At 34.1% G+C, this 17,648-nt stretch overlaps 1 protein-coding gene across 1 annotated transcript in view; it reads right to left on the reverse strand.

Annotated features, from left to right (window-relative positions):
• Window positions 1–17,648, reverse strand: part of LOC118743930 (syndecan-like) — a 132,106-nt gene that overhangs the window by 21,582 nt on the left and 92,876 nt on the right. The window contains exons 3-4 of the mRNA XM_036476690.1: window positions 10,814–11,102; window positions 9,622–10,239 (exon numbers count right to left, since the gene is read on the reverse strand). Of these exons, the coding sequence (XP_036332583.1) occupies window positions 9,622–10,239; window positions 10,814–11,102 (907 nt within the window). The remainder of the gene's footprint in view (window positions 1–9,621; window positions 10,240–10,813; window positions 11,103–17,648) is intronic.

Below are 17,648 nucleotides of genomic sequence, written 5' to 3' on the forward strand. Positions count from 1 at the left end.
AAAAAATGAATGCATATTAAGCAAACAAAAGAAAAATAGTCAAAAATGGTCAAAATGGCGCCCCAATATTTTGCGGACAACTGTAGATATTGAATTGTTATTAATACATACAAATGTGGAATTTAGTTTACGTACTACATATTTATGTAAATTTGCTAGTATTTTTTTAACCATTGTTAATATCTGGTAAATTTTTGATTTGGTGTAATAAGCATAAAGCTATTTATGTATTTGCATAAAGTGAAATACTCCATGCGTTGTTTTAGTAATTTTTACTAACTAACAGTAAGGTCATATTTCACACAAGTACATACATATATGTATGTATTTACATGTACTTATGCTCCGCAGCCATTCATTCTATGAGCTGCGTATATGCATGCGCATGTCGTAAAATTTTAGTGCAAATAGCTTATATCGAATGGCGTCAAAAGCATGCAACAATGAAATCGAATGTCTGTGAAGGAATTCTGTATTTGTTTGTAAAACTTTTTGTTGCAATAACCTTAAATTGTCGCCGGTAGCTATCGTCACGTTTGCTTTTGATTTTCTTCTACTCACGTCATCTCGTACAGCATTTCTACGTATTCCTTTACATCCTTACATATTTGTGTACATATATTAATTACATACATAATTAACATTTTGTTACTATTCGTTTCTTTCACGCAGCATCCTATGTTTTGTTTATTTATTCATATGTATATGTATGTATTTGTATTCGTCGTTTTTCAGTTAGTTACTCGCATTTCCCTTTTATCGATTGAATGTCAGGATTTTTACCGCTATCTGCTGACGCACTACATACGACAATCCCTTCTCTCTAATTTGCTGTTCAAATTACCGACAAAGCGTAGGCATTATTGCTGTCGCTGTTGTTTACTCATTTCATTGCTGCTTGCTGATGTGTTTGATGACATTGTTATTGTCGCCAGTTGATTGCACATTAGGGTGGTCCAAAAATAGTAAAGTCGGAATTGCAATGCTCTCATCGCCTAGGATAGTTCTATATCGAACAAAATTATGTCCCTACTTTTTTATTTTGAAATAAAAAAATACTTAGCGCTCGCTCAAAGCGCTCAAAGTTTTCCATGTATTTTTATATGTGAGAAATAAAATTTTTCGTAGAAATGGTATATAATTTTTGAAAATCAATATTTTTCGATCGGAAAACTCTGGTTCTCTTCAGGAGACTTTCAGTAATCGCAACCCATTTGTTTATTTAACCATTTTTTTTTTAATACTGACGATTTTTATTGGTCGCCCCATTGCATTTTCGGGGGTTTTTATTTATTACTTGGAATTTTCTACAGATAAACAGAGTTTTCTGGTAGGTAATTATTAATTTTTAACTATTCTATACCATTTCTACGAAAATTGGGGTTTTCTCAATATAAAATACATACATGGAAAATTTGGGCGCTTTGAGCGACCTCTAAATATTTTTTGATTTCAAAATAAAAAATATGGGTACAATTTTTTCGGTATAGAACAATCCTAGGTGGTGAGAGCATACAAATTTCGACTTTACTTTTTTACATGCATTTTTGGACCACCCTATTGCACATATTACATACACACATTGTTTAACAGTGAAATTTTTGTAAACAATAGGTATACTTTTGCACAAATTGACACAAATCCATTTACTTGCGTTTGAGTATTAAAGATTTCGCAATTCTTTTGATAACTAATGATGTGCACTTTTGCCTGATAGGCAAGGACATTCATATACATACATACATATGCTACAAACGTGTGTATGCATATACAAACAATAAAATTCTGGATGTAAAAGTAGCACAATCAAAAGCGACAGTCATATTGTATACAAAGGTATTCATTGATGTAACTGTTATTTTTGCCTCTCATGTTTCACTCAATAGCGTAGTACGTATGTTTTACATTCATTCGGATTTTTGCTTTAGTTCCCCGTCTGGTAATAGCCAGCAAAGTCCCGCCATAAACACTCCAATATATATGTAGACCTATCGTCAAATTATTTAGTAGAAACGCGACATGTAAGGAATATTTTTCTTTTGTTCGTTTTATTTTTAATAGATTTTTATAAAATTTTAGCTCATTATTTAAAAAAACACCATATAAATCCAAACTTTGTGCAAAAATTTTAAAAATTCAAGAGAGAGAAGTTGCTATTTTTTTAATTATAATTTCTAGTTAGAAACAAATTTGGTATTTACAAAAATTTTCGAACATTCTTTGTACAGAAGAAAATGCGTGAGAGCCTCAGCACAAACAATCGACAAAAATCAATGGGTATTTGCGAGAACTTTAAACTAGCACTTTGTTATTTTTTAATTTTATATGTATATCTGCATAACAAAATTTATTCTGTTATTAAGGCAATAGGTGCATTCGCAAAATTAAATACAATGCCTTAAGACAAAAATTTTTCACTTTCTCGTTGACCCACCTGCAGTTTTAAAATTTCTCGCTTACCTCCAATGACATGCCCAGGTCAAAGTAACGTGTTCCGTAAACTAGAGGGTAGGTGGTGAATCTCGATTGGTAAGCACTTCCGGCAAAATATGTCGAAAAAATATTAAAGTTACGTGAGCTGGACCGGTTTGAAAATATGTATGTATCTCCAAAAATCTCATTGTTTTGATTCCGTTGATAAATTCTTAAACATTTATATACCGACTCTTTAAGCCTAAACTCTTCTAATATCTGAGGTTATATTTTTTAGAAAAAAAAATTTTTTAAAACAAATTTCATTTATAAAAATCCGATTTGGAGGTGTTTTCAAATAGGCCCTAAAATATTTCGGCGTAAGTTTTAAAATAAAATAAATTTTTTTATTTCCTATGAAAAAAGTCCCCTTTTTATGCAAAAAGTGGTGCACCCTAATATAAACATATATACGCATGACATATGCATATTTCAGCAATAATTACACACCGATATGTAAATGTAATGTTGCCACTTACCTTTAGCTGCCGATTGTTTTCGCTGTAAAATCAATGCTGTACTTGTGCACTTAACAATTATGTTCACATCGTGTTTCACTGCATACTTTTAGGGCACATTTGCATTTTAACAATACAAATTCAAAACTAATTTTCCTGCATTTTAAATCAACTATAAATGTGCCATTCTCATTAGTTGTACATGTGTTAAAGTAGTTAGGGCAGTTAAATATGTATTTAAATTTATGTGAGATATCACTTAAAATTCAGTTATGCGCCTAAAAGTATGCCATATTATTTCAGGCGCCATTGAACAGCCATAATTGAATTACAAATTATGTAACTACAATAACATTTCGTCAGTTGAATGTAATTTGTTTTAGAATCAAAAACAAAATAATGTATAATTAGCTAACATATAGTTTTAGGCGTAAATTATATAAATTGTTTATAGTTTTGGCATGCAAAAATTAAAATTAATAATAAATCCTACTTAAACCAATTTGTTCAACTATAGTATGCAAACAGCTACTACAAAAACTACAATTCTCAACTTACTACAGCAACAAATGAATATTTGATTTCGAGCTAACTACAGTATGCGCTACAATTACGAAGACTATGTACTACATATGACTTCACATGAAACTGCAATTAATTTTGGCTGCGCCGTAAAAGACGCTAATGAAATGAAAACAGGAACGATAACGCACACAAACACACATACAGACACGAAAACGGACTAATGAATGCGTGAATTGAGTGAGGATGGTAGAAGAACGATGCGATGCTTTCGTGATGAACGACTGTTTCGATTGGATTAACGTGTTGAATACTTTTGTTGTGTAATTTCTAAGCAAACATGTACGTACGTATGTAAATATATTGGTATGTATTAATGAGATTTACTTGAGTAATTACAAAACACTCTGTCGTCCACTGAATTATGTTATCAAATGAAATGACAAAGTGTTGCATGAATTTAGGCGCAAAGCGTGAACGGACAAGTGATTGTGTAAACAGATAAACGTGTAACACTGAGGCAAAATGATTGCCTTTGATGATTTTCTTTTTTTCCGGGTAAATATGAGCATAAACATTTTTATTTCTTTGCATGTGTTTGCACTTATTAAAAATGCGCTCGATTGTGGGTGTGTAGTTTAGTTTAGTTTGTGTGCGAGTGACTGCATACAGTCTAAGTCAAAAGACGTCATTACCAGACGTACATACAGTGATGACTCAAACAAAAGACTACGTGTTGATTTTTTTAATTAAAATGTAATGCATTTCGAGTTAAAGTTTTTTGTTATTTTTCTATAAAAAAAACCGTCCAAGCTTTAGACAAAAACATGTAAGTCACAGATTCAAACTTCATAAAAAATTTAGGAAAATTCTAAAAATTTTCGTCACAAAAAAAAATTCTCAAAAACCAACGGGATTTCTTTTAGCCGTGTGAAACTTGCACTTCATTGGACTTACATTGTTGCATTGTTGGAGCTATAGAACTGCATACGGAAGTGTGTTTTGAATATTTAGATTAAAAAGTTGAAATTTTGACGAAAATTTGTAGAATTTTCTAATTTTTTTTTATAAAGTTTGAATCTGGGATTTATCTGTATGTTTTTGGTTAAAGCCTGGACGGTACTTTTTTATAGCAAAAAAAAAAAAAATTTAGCTCGAAATACATTAGGAATATTTATGAAAACCAACACGTGGCCATTTGTTTGAGTCACTGTATGTATGTATGCTCGTAATAGTTAATAAATTCAGGACAACACAAAAATGGTTTATGCTTAATTTTGCGCAGGCAGCTGAGATGATGAAATTTAATTTCTTTTCTGATTTTTGGTTAAACACAGTTTGTCGCATGTGTGTTGACGCTTGAATTGTGATATGTGGCTTATTTGGGTTGGATTGCTGTTACGTTGGAGAATAATTTTTATAAATATATATTTTTAATTGCACACTTTCATCACTGCCGGTTTTTGTTATTATTATTTAGAACGCCAGCTTGTCAGTTTCGAAATTATATTGAAAATTTAAAATCAAAATACTATTTGTCAACGGGAAATATAGCCAAAACTGAGATGCATAAAAAATATAAAAAAATTTAAATTATAATTATTTACAGAAAATTCAACAAAAGTTAAGAAAAAAACTGTTAAGCTTTAACTAAAATGGCAATAAAAACAATTTAAATCATTAATTAAAAAATCATAAACTGTTTCGAATCAGTTTGAAATTTTGCATTTAAAGTAATTCTTTTACATATATTTTGAATTTAAAACTTTTTATAACCTAACTATTAACTCCTAATAATTCATTACCACTTAAAGTATCAAAAATTTAAAAAATATGAATTCACAGTTACTGCTGCATATTATCAGGCTTTTAAGAAATTCCAATTACTATTATATCTACGCTCGGAGTACAATTTACTAGTTTCTATGTACTTAATATCAATTAAAATCAATTTCAATAGCTTGTTTGCCTCTTTGCTCTGTTGGCCTCACAGCAAGTCTACAAATATTTGTTGCCTATCCAAAGGCGCAATGTTTGTCAGTCTAATATTTACGTACTTGTGTCCGTCGTAAACTACATACTAAGTATAAGTGATTTTGCGGCTGAACAATGTTTGCTAAGACGCATTGTAAACAGTATTAGTTGCTGCAAAGTAGGCATTATTGTGGATAAATAGTAATTGGGAAGGATGCCACTTTCGGGGAGGAGGTGGCTGGTCTACCAGTTCAACTACGTTTAAACGTTCAATTTAAATAGTATACTTTGTACGAAGTTTCGATTCTACCTACGTATAAAGAATGTTCACCTACACAAATTCATGCTGGCCGAGAGGCAAGCTGGGTTTGGCTAAATATTTAGATAGAATAGATTTCTGATTTGGGCTGATATTGCTGTTTTCAGTTAGTAATTTCGATAATTTTTTTTACATTCAAGGGACAGACAAACTTTGGACAAATCATTCTTTAGTCGATTATTATCACTACACATAGTCCCCTCAATGAATAAAAAGAGCGCGAACGAAATCCCAAGTGGTGCCATATGAGGTCGTGAGCAATTTTTGATGCTACCAAACTATTTCTATAGGAATCTTAAGGCTCTGAGGATGGTTAATACTTCCAAGGAAATTTGAATTCAGAGCAGAAATAGTCTTAGTTAGGTCATACTATCCGAATGATCTGATTTGAACAGTTACTGAGAGAAATAAACTGGGATATGGGACTTAAAGTGTCATAGAGTCTAGGAAGGTTATTCTGTGTAGCTTATTGAACATCAGTATAGCTCTAGAAAACACTACCAACGAATCTTAGTAAGTATCCCACGAGATTTTTTTTTTAACAGAGGTTTGAAGAGAACTATGCCCTTTTGAAGTCTATACTTTAGTATTTTCCCATACTTTGATTCCTCTTGGTAGACGAGCCCTTAATGAGATTACAGTTCTAAAATTAAGATTTAGTTTTTTAAATTTGGCTACAAAAAGATTCTAGCCTAAAGGCTATTTAAATTTCAGAATAACTTCCTGGGGTATAGAGTGTATGTGCTCTTCTCTAAGCCATATACGTCCTGTGCACCTCTCCCTTCCCCGTGAAACGACCTCACACTACAGGAGGAAATGCAAATATCTATTTTTGGCAGAGTCACAAAATCGAAAAAAGATCATTTGACCAAATTCCTAGCTTCTACCAGTGGGCTTTTATCCAGCAATGACCCGTTAAAAACCTATAATAATTCTTTGCCTTAACTTGGGGAGGTTTATGAGTAACTTGTAACTGTTTAGGTTGCACCCCCTAGTAAGGTCATAGCTTGACGAAGACTCATGGTTTTTTTACCAATGCAGTGTCCTCAGTATGATATTTTCCTCAGGTCCTGTCGGCGTCGAGGCAGCAGCCATTCTGGCTTACTGATCACCTTCCTCATTTCCTTCGACTCCTGCGCGGTCTGGTACCAATAACAGTGGGATTGAGTTTTCTTTCAGCCTGAGCTTTAAGCTTCTCAATACACTTCAGGACCACTGAGTGTGAGAGGGCCAAAAGAGATGCCTGAGAGAGCCAAAAGAGCTGCCTGATTAACGAAAGAATCCCCCCTCACTTGGGCAAATGCTATGAGGTTAATCTCTGCGCGCAGACTAATAGCAAAGACTTCCGCTTGGAAGATGTTTAGAAAGGTTGCCAATATCACTGAAAGCTTCAATCTTAGGGGTCGTAGCGCCATCTCTGTACCATTGTTTTGTGCTCGCCTGGACGTATCTCTCCATTTTTCATTCGAAAATGCCATTTTAAGCACATCGTATATGCGTAACAGAGCTGGTGGTGGGAGTTGGGAGCCTAGCTTGTCCTTTTTCCTAGATGATAACAATTTGCCTTTGCTAAAGCCCTCTCTACAAAGCTCCCCTTATACCATGTCGCCACCGGAGCTAACCACGTAGTTATGACTGTTGAGTTGGTTATCCCGATATCCCACTTCATTACTTCATTTAGCGTAGTTTCGCCATATAAAAATGACAGCACTTAACCATTTCACTGAGATGGTTAAAAGCTAACCAACTCGAAACCACGTCGAAAGTCTGATACAACCCTGTGTTAAAATGTAAAAAAATCGTTCCTTACTAGTGTTTTCACTTAATTAAGATCAGATTAGATTTACTCCGGTTTTTGAAAAAATTTGAAATCTACTCCTCTACTCCGCTTAACTTCAAATCTATTCCGTTTTTTTCATTCATGTTATGCCCCTCTTGGGGCCGTTTTTGGAGTGTTCACCACCGGTTTCAGTAAAAAAATTGAATGTTAGCCAAATCTCACTGCTAAAAAGTAACTCTTTCATAGCAATGCGTCAATAAAGTAACTTCGTTATTTTTTGATGTATGGCTGTAGAAATTGGCAGATGCAGAACTATACTTCAGTTGTAAAAAAAATATATGTAGAACAAAATTTATATAAAGTAGAAAAGATTTAGATCCTATTGCTCTTTAAAAAATTAAGTGTTAGAAACGTTCTACTTTATAGAAAATGCTAAATATTACCTATATATGTAACATATTATCCTTACATTGCCTCGCGTTCTTATTTTTGCATGAATAGAAAATATTTAAGTCAAACAACACTGGTCTACAAATTTCAACTTTTTTTCTGCGAATAAGACGGGACCTGGTGTTTCTGAACGGATTTTTCGTGCTGAACACGAATCCGGGGTCAAAAATGTCCCATCACGTCACGTTTTCGAGAAAAAAGGGGTTGAAACCCCTAAAAACAGCGTTTTTGGCCATTTTCGAAAAATTATAGAGCTGAACCCTGACGTGGTACAAATTTTGCATATATCAGAAATTAAAGGCTAAACCGTGCCCTTTCGAATGAGCCCTATGCCGAATTGATCGCGTGCACCCTTAAAGCAGGGGGTGTATTTGTGTTTAGGGGTGCAGGAAAAATTGATCACAGAAAGAATTTAATCTTAAACGATCATAGAAAATTAATAATGCCAAGGTTTTAACTATATTAAAAGTCGCTGATTACGAATCTGCAGTTAGATTTAAAAATTTTTTTTTTTTAAATAAGATGAAATTCTTTCTGCGATCAATTTTCCCTGGACTCCTAGACACAAATACACCCCCTGATCTAAGGGTGCATGCGATTAATTCGGCATAGGGCTCATTCGAAAGGGCACGATTTAGCCTTTAATTTCTGACATATACAAAGTTTGTAGCACGTTAGGGTTCGGCTCTACAATTTTTCGAAAATGTCCAAAAACGCTGTTTTTAGGGGTTTCAACCCCTTTTTTCTCGAAAACGTGACGTGATGGGAAGTTTTGGACCCCAGATTCGTGTTCAGCACGAAAAATCCGTTCGGAAACACCAGGTCCCGTCTTATTCGCAAAACCCTTGTAGACCAGTGCAATTAATGTCAGAAACGAAAATAAAAAATTCAAACTAGTACGGAAAATTCGTTTTTGCTCAGATTTTTAGTCCTGAATCGATTTTTGAGGTTCGAACCCTGTCTCTACATTTATACTGCTTTATAAACCTCAAACTGCAGTGTGGACAGTTGATGTGATGTGATGTGGTTAAGTTCGATTTGAGATGGTTAACTTTTTGGTGGGGACATGTTATAAGTTAAGAGTCGCATCACTTGAAGCCACTCCCATTTTCGGTGCAAATAAATGGAATGGTATCTAAGGATTGTAAATTTGTACCCTTTTCATTCTGGCTCTGAACAAATTTTATATTCGTTTTTTCTTTTTCTTTAAAAAACCTAAAAACCAACTAAATTTTTCCCAAAATAAACATTAACACAAACTACAAAAACAAACATAAAGCCAATGAATTTTGCTAAATGATAAACCAAAATTGCAACATGCGCCTTGAAGGCCAAAATGCTTAAATGTGCATACGTGTAATTGAATCTCGAAAATGTAAAACAAAACGCAGTAAATTTAAATATGAAAAAAAAACAGCGCTGCGCAAGCGTGAGCAATACAAACACAAACAAACACAAGATACAAGAAAACATATAAATAAAAATCGAATAAGAAATAACCAACAAAAAAAGATTTCATAAAAATTAGCCAATAAGAAAAGCAACCAAATTTGGACCAAATTACATAAATAAATTGCAAACCAGGCTAATAGAATAATAGAATAAAAGGAAAAAGATATGGAAAAAAACAAAGTAAAGGCACTGACGTTCGTTATCCTGGCTGACGCTGCCGCCCTTGGCATTCGGTTCCGTGCCATCGATGTACACTTCGGTATTCTCATCTTCTTCGTGCGCATGGGCATCGTGATCATCGTGATCATCGTGGTCGTCCTCATCATCGCCCTTGTTATCCTCATCATAGTTTTCATCGAATTCATCGTCGTCGCCTTCATCTTCATCAAGCTCGGCCACACGCTCATCGTCCTCGTCGCCATTAGCGCTCAAGATCTGCTTGCGATCATTGCTATCGCTGCTGCTGCTGCCAGTAGTGGAGGATGATGATGATGATGAGGTGGAAGAGGTGGTGCTGCTTGAAGTGCTGCTGTCAACGTTCGACGTTGGCTTGCTGCCGCCCAACTCGTGCTGACGCTGATGTGGACGCTCAATGAGATCCTCTTGATCGTCCTCATCCACATCGCCGGTGTGATCGTCATCGTCGTCAGTGCGATCGATGAAACCGCCGTCACCGCTGCCGGCAAACAAGCCACCGTCGCCACCGTCGTCGCCGCCGCCACCGCCGCCGCCAATTTGTTGCTTGTCGTCGTCCACGTCATCACCACCTTCGCCGAGATCGAAATCTTCGTCGTCTGTGTGCGCAACGCCGCCTGCAGGGTAATGGGGTGTTGCGGGTGAGTGGGTTTTATGGACTTGGTTGGGGTATAAGGATGAGCCGCGATTTTTGCTCGCCGTCGCAGAACTTGTGGATGAGGTGGATGTGGTGGTGGTGGTGGTGGTGGGAGTGTTCTGATTTGTGGTTGTGGATGAAGACGCTTGCTTCGTCGTTGTGGCTGTTGATATGAACGATGGCAATGATATTGATTTGATTGAATTAATGTCTTTTGATAGTGAAGGTACATATGCATGTATGTAATTCATGTGAGAGCGAAAGGGCAGTGAAGGTACAATAATAATAATTTTCGCAAAAAGTGGCGTTCATTCAACGAACGTTTTTATTTTTTATATATGTATGTATATTTAAAGCATAGTAAGTACGAGTGGGTGTGTTAAATGTGAACGAGTTCGGGGGGCGGTAGTGGTGTTAGTGAGTATGAGAGTGAGCGTGAGTGTGAAAGTTATGCGTAAACGCGAAAATAGATGGTAAAATGGCATGAGTGTGAAGTATGTATTTATATGAATGTATGTATGTATGCGTATATGCGTATGCGCTATGATTTTTACCAATTGTATTGAGGCCAGTGTTGCTACCACTATTGCCACCGATGATGCCTGAATTGCTGCCGCTATTGCTGCCAATGATTGTGCCACTATTCGTTTGATGATGAGTTCTACTCGAGATGAGATCGTCGTCGTCGTCGTCGTTGTTATTGGCGTTCGTATTATGTTTACCCGATTGTGTTTGTGAATTAATTCCACGATGCGAATGCTGCAAATCGGTGGATGAGTCTTCGTCATCAGGACCAAAGCCGGAACCAGAGTAATCGGGATCCTTCTCTAAATCATCGTGCAGCTGGAAGAGAGAAAACAAGGATGAAGAATTAGACATTTGCATTTAATTACGGAAGCAAAATACATATATTATTGAGGAAATTTTGAATAACGCTATACTTTTCTGTAAGAAATAATCGATAGAAAATTCGTAGAAGTCAAGAAGGGTTATTTACGCCATCAGAGGATGTTTTTAACAATCAAAGAAAAGAAAATTACAAAATTTTTTGTATGCATCTTCGGTAGTTAATTTAATTACAGTAATAGTGTCATAAAAAAGCAAAATTCGAGATAAACGGCTTTACAGTTTGGAATTCACACACATGTACTCCCATTGTAAAAATAAATTCATCGAGGGCTTATATTCAATACAACCTATCTGAAATTCAAAAAAACTTTCCACAAAAACTACTTTTTGATATTAGAACCCCTCTGGAACTTAACTGCCATCACTGATGGTAATTCGAACTATGTAATTTCAATAACAAAATTTTCTAACTAGCGATTTACAAGGTCAGCATCAACATCATCGATGACAGCTAAGTCTGCAAACTTAACTAAATTTTTGTATTTTTTGGATTATGACACTATTTAAATAAATAAGCGATATAGTCGTAAGAAATAAAGTTTGTGACGCGTATGTTATATTTTACTTGAAAATTTTTAGAGAAGTATGCATGTACATATATTTTCTTGTGGGTTACGAGGTTATCTCTTTCAGACACCGATCCGGGAACCAAGGCAGACACAAAATTTGTTTAAACTTATTTAAATTCGTAACTAAATGCATTAAAAAAAAATAAAATTATCGATATTAAGACATCCGATATAAAAAGCAGTGCCCAAGAAGAAAATGTGTGATCGAAACTAAAAGTCGTTCTCATAGTTTTGTTCCCAGGAATCTTTAAAACCAAAACCAAAATGAGAACAAAATTGTCGAGAACGTTCTCGATAGGAATTATATAAGAACAAAACGCTGTAGAATAACAATTTGAGAACTAAAGTCTCAGCAACTTTTTGACAAAGAACGAAATTTTCTCTGAACTACTCGCAAAGAACAAAATTTTTCACATAGTGTTCATTTGTTTGAAACGTTTGAATATTTAAATTAATCAAAACGAGCGGAGAGATATTAAGTCAACGAGAAACATAAGACTCGTGTCTTTTCTTGCATAGAATAATAGCTAACCCGAATGATAAACGATGTAGAGGTTGAAATGCTTTGGATTTTCTCTGGCTTAGAATTAAAAATCGTGGTTCTCACTGAAACGATTTTTCTTTTGTTCTTATTTGATCCTCTTTGAAAACGTTACCGAAAGTTTCGTTCTCATTTTGTTCAACATCATGTTGTCGTAAGCACAGATTTTTCAACCTAAGATTTTTCATCATCCTTATCGACGAAGTATATTTTATAGTTGCCTATACAGCTTTGATAAAAATTCAGCAACGAAATCGACTATACTGGATATTTAATGGCAATAACAGCCCAAACAATGCTAGAGTATTACTGAGCTACGACTATTACATCATGCGACAGAAAATTTCGCACATTAAAAAATCGAAATTCTCGTGAAACAAGGGTCCACATATTGTACAACTGCGTTTTTAATTTTCTTCTCTGGCATCAAGATTTTTCTTAAAAGGAATTTGAAACCCCAGGATGTGATTAATTAAAAAAAAGTATGAAAAACATTCGGAGCAATAAAAAAAGAAAAATAAAAATAAAGGCATCCAGTAAAAGAGAAAATTCTCTAGAATTTAATGCCTTAAATATCTTAGAGCACAATGTGGAATTAGTATTTAAAAATATATAAAATTATATACATATTTGTTAAGAGCACATTTTCAATACTTATTCATCCTTGTGGTTCAAAAGACTAAATTTTCCTAAAGTTATAAAATTTTCTTTTTCATTGGCTACCCTTATTGTTATTCTGTATTGCTCTTAATTTTTTTTGAATGTTTTATAAATAAACCATATTTTTAACGTACCCTGCAGGGAGTGACGTTAGCTTATACCTAACTTTAGTCTGTTTACGCGAACACTAGTGCTAACTATTAACTGTGTATTTTGTTCGAAAAAAGCTAACTACTTTTGTGGGGCGATGGCCGCAAAAAAGTCAGACCTGGATACCTCTGCATTACATGTCAACTAACTTGTAGCTAACTACTTTTGGACATAAAATATTAATAAGAAAAACAAAATATTTTTTTGTTTTTTTACTTTTTTATTTACTTATTTATTTACTTTATTTTATTACATTTCATATTTGTTTACATATTCTGCTCTGGGTGGCCCCATATTCGAACACCGTCAGACATTACTTCAAAATGATAGTATAAAATTTCGATCTTCCTTTTATTTGTCCTGAATATGAAAAAGAATCTGCGAAGTTCAGAAAAAAAGTGTATTGAAAGTAATTTTTGTATGAGGATATTTAATAGAAACTTGTAAAGAAAACCAACTCCCGATTGCGTCTGCATGACTCCTGCACGACTTTACAATTCACTTTAAGTTGGTTTTGTCATAGCTAATTAAAAGTGAGGTATTAATCGAAATCTCGCCAAAAAGCTAACTAGTTAGCTTAACAATTGATAATTTTTCACTGCAGGGTAGTTACACTATATCTGGTTCCTACTTTCACTACATTATTCCGCATGTAAAATTTACTGTCGTATGGTGTTAACAGTAAGATATAATTTATATTCTACTTTATTAGATAAATACCGAAAGCAGGAAACATTCTATTTCTTAATCGATAGTTATGAATTGCCGCAGACGTTATCGATATTCCTGCTAAGTTGGAAATAAGATATTTACTGTGAGAAAATATGGTTAATAGCAAAACAATGATAGAAATTATGTTAAAATATCGTCTGTCAACCAAGTCAGGGCGGCCATTTTTCGCATATATTATTTTCCACTTTTAATTGCTGTCTATTAAATAAAGTATATTAAAATATCAATAACGCTTGATGTAAACTATTTATGACTATTGTTTCACAATTAAAACGTGCATTCTTGTTGGAACACCTTATCTTCAAAACAACTGCACTATATTTAATTATCTTCGTAAATCGTTCATATTTAAGGGGACTTAGTCGAATTTATTAAGAAAAACGGGTAGGTATTTTCAGTAATAAAATAATGATGCCACAAATGTCAACAATGCGAAATCGAAAATAAGTCAGCTCAAGAAAGAGTTCCAATTATTGCACATTTTATTTTTTATTTTGCCAATTTAATTCTTAACAACTCCCGATCTATAAACTAACACAACATTCTAGTTCAAAGTAAATTCCTACAAACTTCAAATGCCTTTATTGACCAACATTCTCACCCCACGTATTTGGGTAGCAATCGCTTAACTGCCTAGCTTCCTTGTGACATTTATTTATGCTTGCGCCGGAAATGCTCACCCCAACCACAACTCCATAATACAAATATGCATACAGCCGCATGTGCTATGAAAATCTTAAGACAGCAGTTGCAACAGCGGCACGCACGTCTTTCGCGCTAACCGCAATTTATGTGTGTGGCCTCGAAATGTCAGCGTGTCAGTGTGGCAGTGTGGCATTGTGGCAAAGTGCCTCCGTTTAGCCATAATGCATTCGCATTTTCATTTACGCACAAAGCTTTTAACTTGCTTTTAGCATAATATGACCGAGCTAATAGATATTTATGTCTTTGGCGTATGTATGTATATCCTGCCCAGGAAATGACTGTTGGTCGTCACGAGTAAATGTTAATCGGTAAAATGTACATACATACATATATAGTTGTATGTGTGTGTATGGATTGGAATGTCTTTGTCGCGATTAGAACTTCTCCGCTTGCCACAGCAAATTGCTAAAGTTTCCATTTTCTTGAGTTAGTTTCCTCTGACATTCTTGCGTTCGAGCCGGAAATGTAATAGAATTTAATTATATGGAGCAGAGCGAGTAGAATGCTAGTGTTTAATGCAGTTTTATTGCATTATTCGTGTTGGTGCATTAAATTTGCGGCGTTGTTGTAGAAAGTTTTGGAATAAAAGTAAATTCCATTGCTTGCTTGTTTGGCCTCTTGATTCCTTCTTAGTGCTGAAATGAGTATTATTTTTTAGTTGGTGATTACCGGTGTGTTAAATAGAAATTGAATCGCGGAAATTCACTGAAAAATCGCCTGTGCGAGAAAAAAAATTTAATTTCATGTTATATTAAGTGGCACTTTTATTGCATGTTGCAGCATATGGCAAGCAGCAACGGCGCGTTACACAATGTAATAAAATTGTAGCGCCCCTTCAGCAAATTTAGCGTTATTTCCGGTTACACTAAGCGCTGTAGCAGGGAATGTGGCAATGTATGCGTTTTATTTTATTTACGCTACATTTATTGTTGGTAGCAATTGTTGCATGCTGTTGCATGTTATAAGTAATTACTTTAACGCAGCGATAGCGAAACCCGCCTGCGGCACTTTTAGCATTTTTTTTCATTGAATAGTAAAGCAAGTAAAAAAATAAAATAAATGGATGCTTAAAAAGAAAAATAATATGCCGCATATGTATATGTATAACTAAATCGCAAATGCAGGGTAGCGAGAGGAAAATAAAACTTTTTCTGCAATGTGGCTGCTGGGCATATTTAAATCCCCGCAAAAGATGGAGTCGCAAAAAGAAAAAAAAAAAACAGTTGCATTTACTTTTCCAGTTCCTTGTAAATAACTATGCATGGCTAGCCTAATTTGCAATATTTTGTAGTACATATATGCGCCTGTCTTTTTTTTCCAGGGTTTCTCCAATATTTTTTATTTTTTTTCATGCCGTAAACAACTCGCAATTGCTGAGGTACTGTTTTTTTTTTTTTGCTTGCCACAATGGCTTAACTGGGGTGCAATTGCTAGGCGCTCATTAGCAGTTATTTGGTTTTGTTGTTGTTTTATTTTTGATAACTTTTGCACAAGTACTTATAGTCATATGCACATATGTAGGTACTTAAATATTTTTGTATATTTGTGTATGTTTGGGTGTGCAGGAAATAGTGAACTAATATAAAATAAAAGCGAAAAGTTCAAATAAGTGCGCTGAACCGCCAACAAGCCCCGGGCGAGTACTTAGTACTTATGCATGTATGTGTTTTCAGTTCGCAGTGGTATAGTTATGCAACAAATATGCAGCAGCTTGGAATTAATATAGGAAAAAGTTATGAAGTTTCACTTTTTTCGAAAATTGAATATTAAAAAAGGGAGTAAAGTGGAGCGTGAACGACAGTAATGTGGTTTAAAGGTATGAGCTTGAATTAGTGTACAGTTACAATTTAAATTTAAATTTGAGTGAAAATTTGAGTTTAATTTATAGTCTTAATTTGATTGTGAGCACGAGTTTAAATTTTATTTCATTCTTTAGCTTCAGTTTACGTTTAAGTTGGATTTCGAGTGATATTTTGGGCTTGAAATTCAATTTGAGTAGAAGTTAAAGTTTGAGTTTGAGTTTAAATAGGTTAGAGTTTTATATTTGACTTTAAAATTTGAGTAAGAGTAGTGTATTTAGTTACAAATTAAATTCATGTTTGAAGGATAATTTGAGTTTGTCTTTTAGGTTGAGTTTAAATTTGATTTCGAGCACGAGTTTGAGCTAGAGTGAGTTTCGAGTTTTAATAAGAGGGGATTTTGAGCTTAAATATGAATTTATTTTGAGTTTGACAGGGATTTAAAGTTAAAATTTACTCAAACCTTAACTTAATCAATTTAGATTTGAGTTTAATACTTGATTTCGAAATTTGAGTTAGAATTTGAGTATAGTTGCTATTTAAATTTACACTTTAGGCGTAAGTTAAGGTTAAACACAACATGCTGAATTTGACTTTGATTTAAATTTGCAGTTTTAGTTTGAGCTGGATTTTGAGTTTAAATTTGAGTTGTATTTTTAGTTTGGGTGTGAGCTGAAGTTTTGAGTTTTTTATTTTAATTTGAAATTTAACCTCGAATTTGAGTATATACAGATTTATTTTCTATATAATCTTGAATAAGAACTTATAATTAAACTTAGCGGGATGGGACTGGTGGTTCTTGGAGTTTTAGTTTTAAATTTGATTGATTTACGTACAAGTTTAGCTTAACAGAGTTTCACTTGACTTGACTTTCAGTTTAAGTCTCAGTTCTTTAGTGAGTGTACTTAGAAATTGAGTTTAAAGTTGAGCTTGAGTTTCCCAGTAAAAGTGAGTTGGAAATTGAGTGTGAATTAAATTTTAAGTAAAGTAGTTCAGATGCTCAATCTCTGTGACTTTCAGTTTCACAATGTTTGAGTTAGATTATAAGCGAGTTTGTATTTAAGTTAAAGTTTGAGTATGAATTTGAGTATGAGATCCGAATTGAAGTTGAGTTGGGTTTTGAGTTTCAGTTTGAGTAAAGTAGAAATAAAGTTTGAGTTAAAGTTGTCGATCGAGTAAATATAGTTATTAATTTTCTCAGTTAAAATTAAAATCTCAGACTGAGCTCGAATCGATAATTGAGTGGAATTTTTGAGTTCCAACTGGGTTACACTCTTTTTAGTTTTGCTTTTGAATTAATTTTCAATTTGCATCTAACAACACT

This window comes from Rhagoletis pomonella, unplaced genomic scaffold (genome assembly GCF_013731165.1).
Source record: "Rhagoletis pomonella isolate Grant_MI unplaced genomic scaffold, Rhpom_1.0 Rhpom_scaffold_00007, whole genome shotgun sequence".
Taxonomy (NCBI): domain Eukaryota; kingdom Metazoa; phylum Arthropoda; class Insecta; order Diptera; family Tephritidae; genus Rhagoletis; species Rhagoletis pomonella.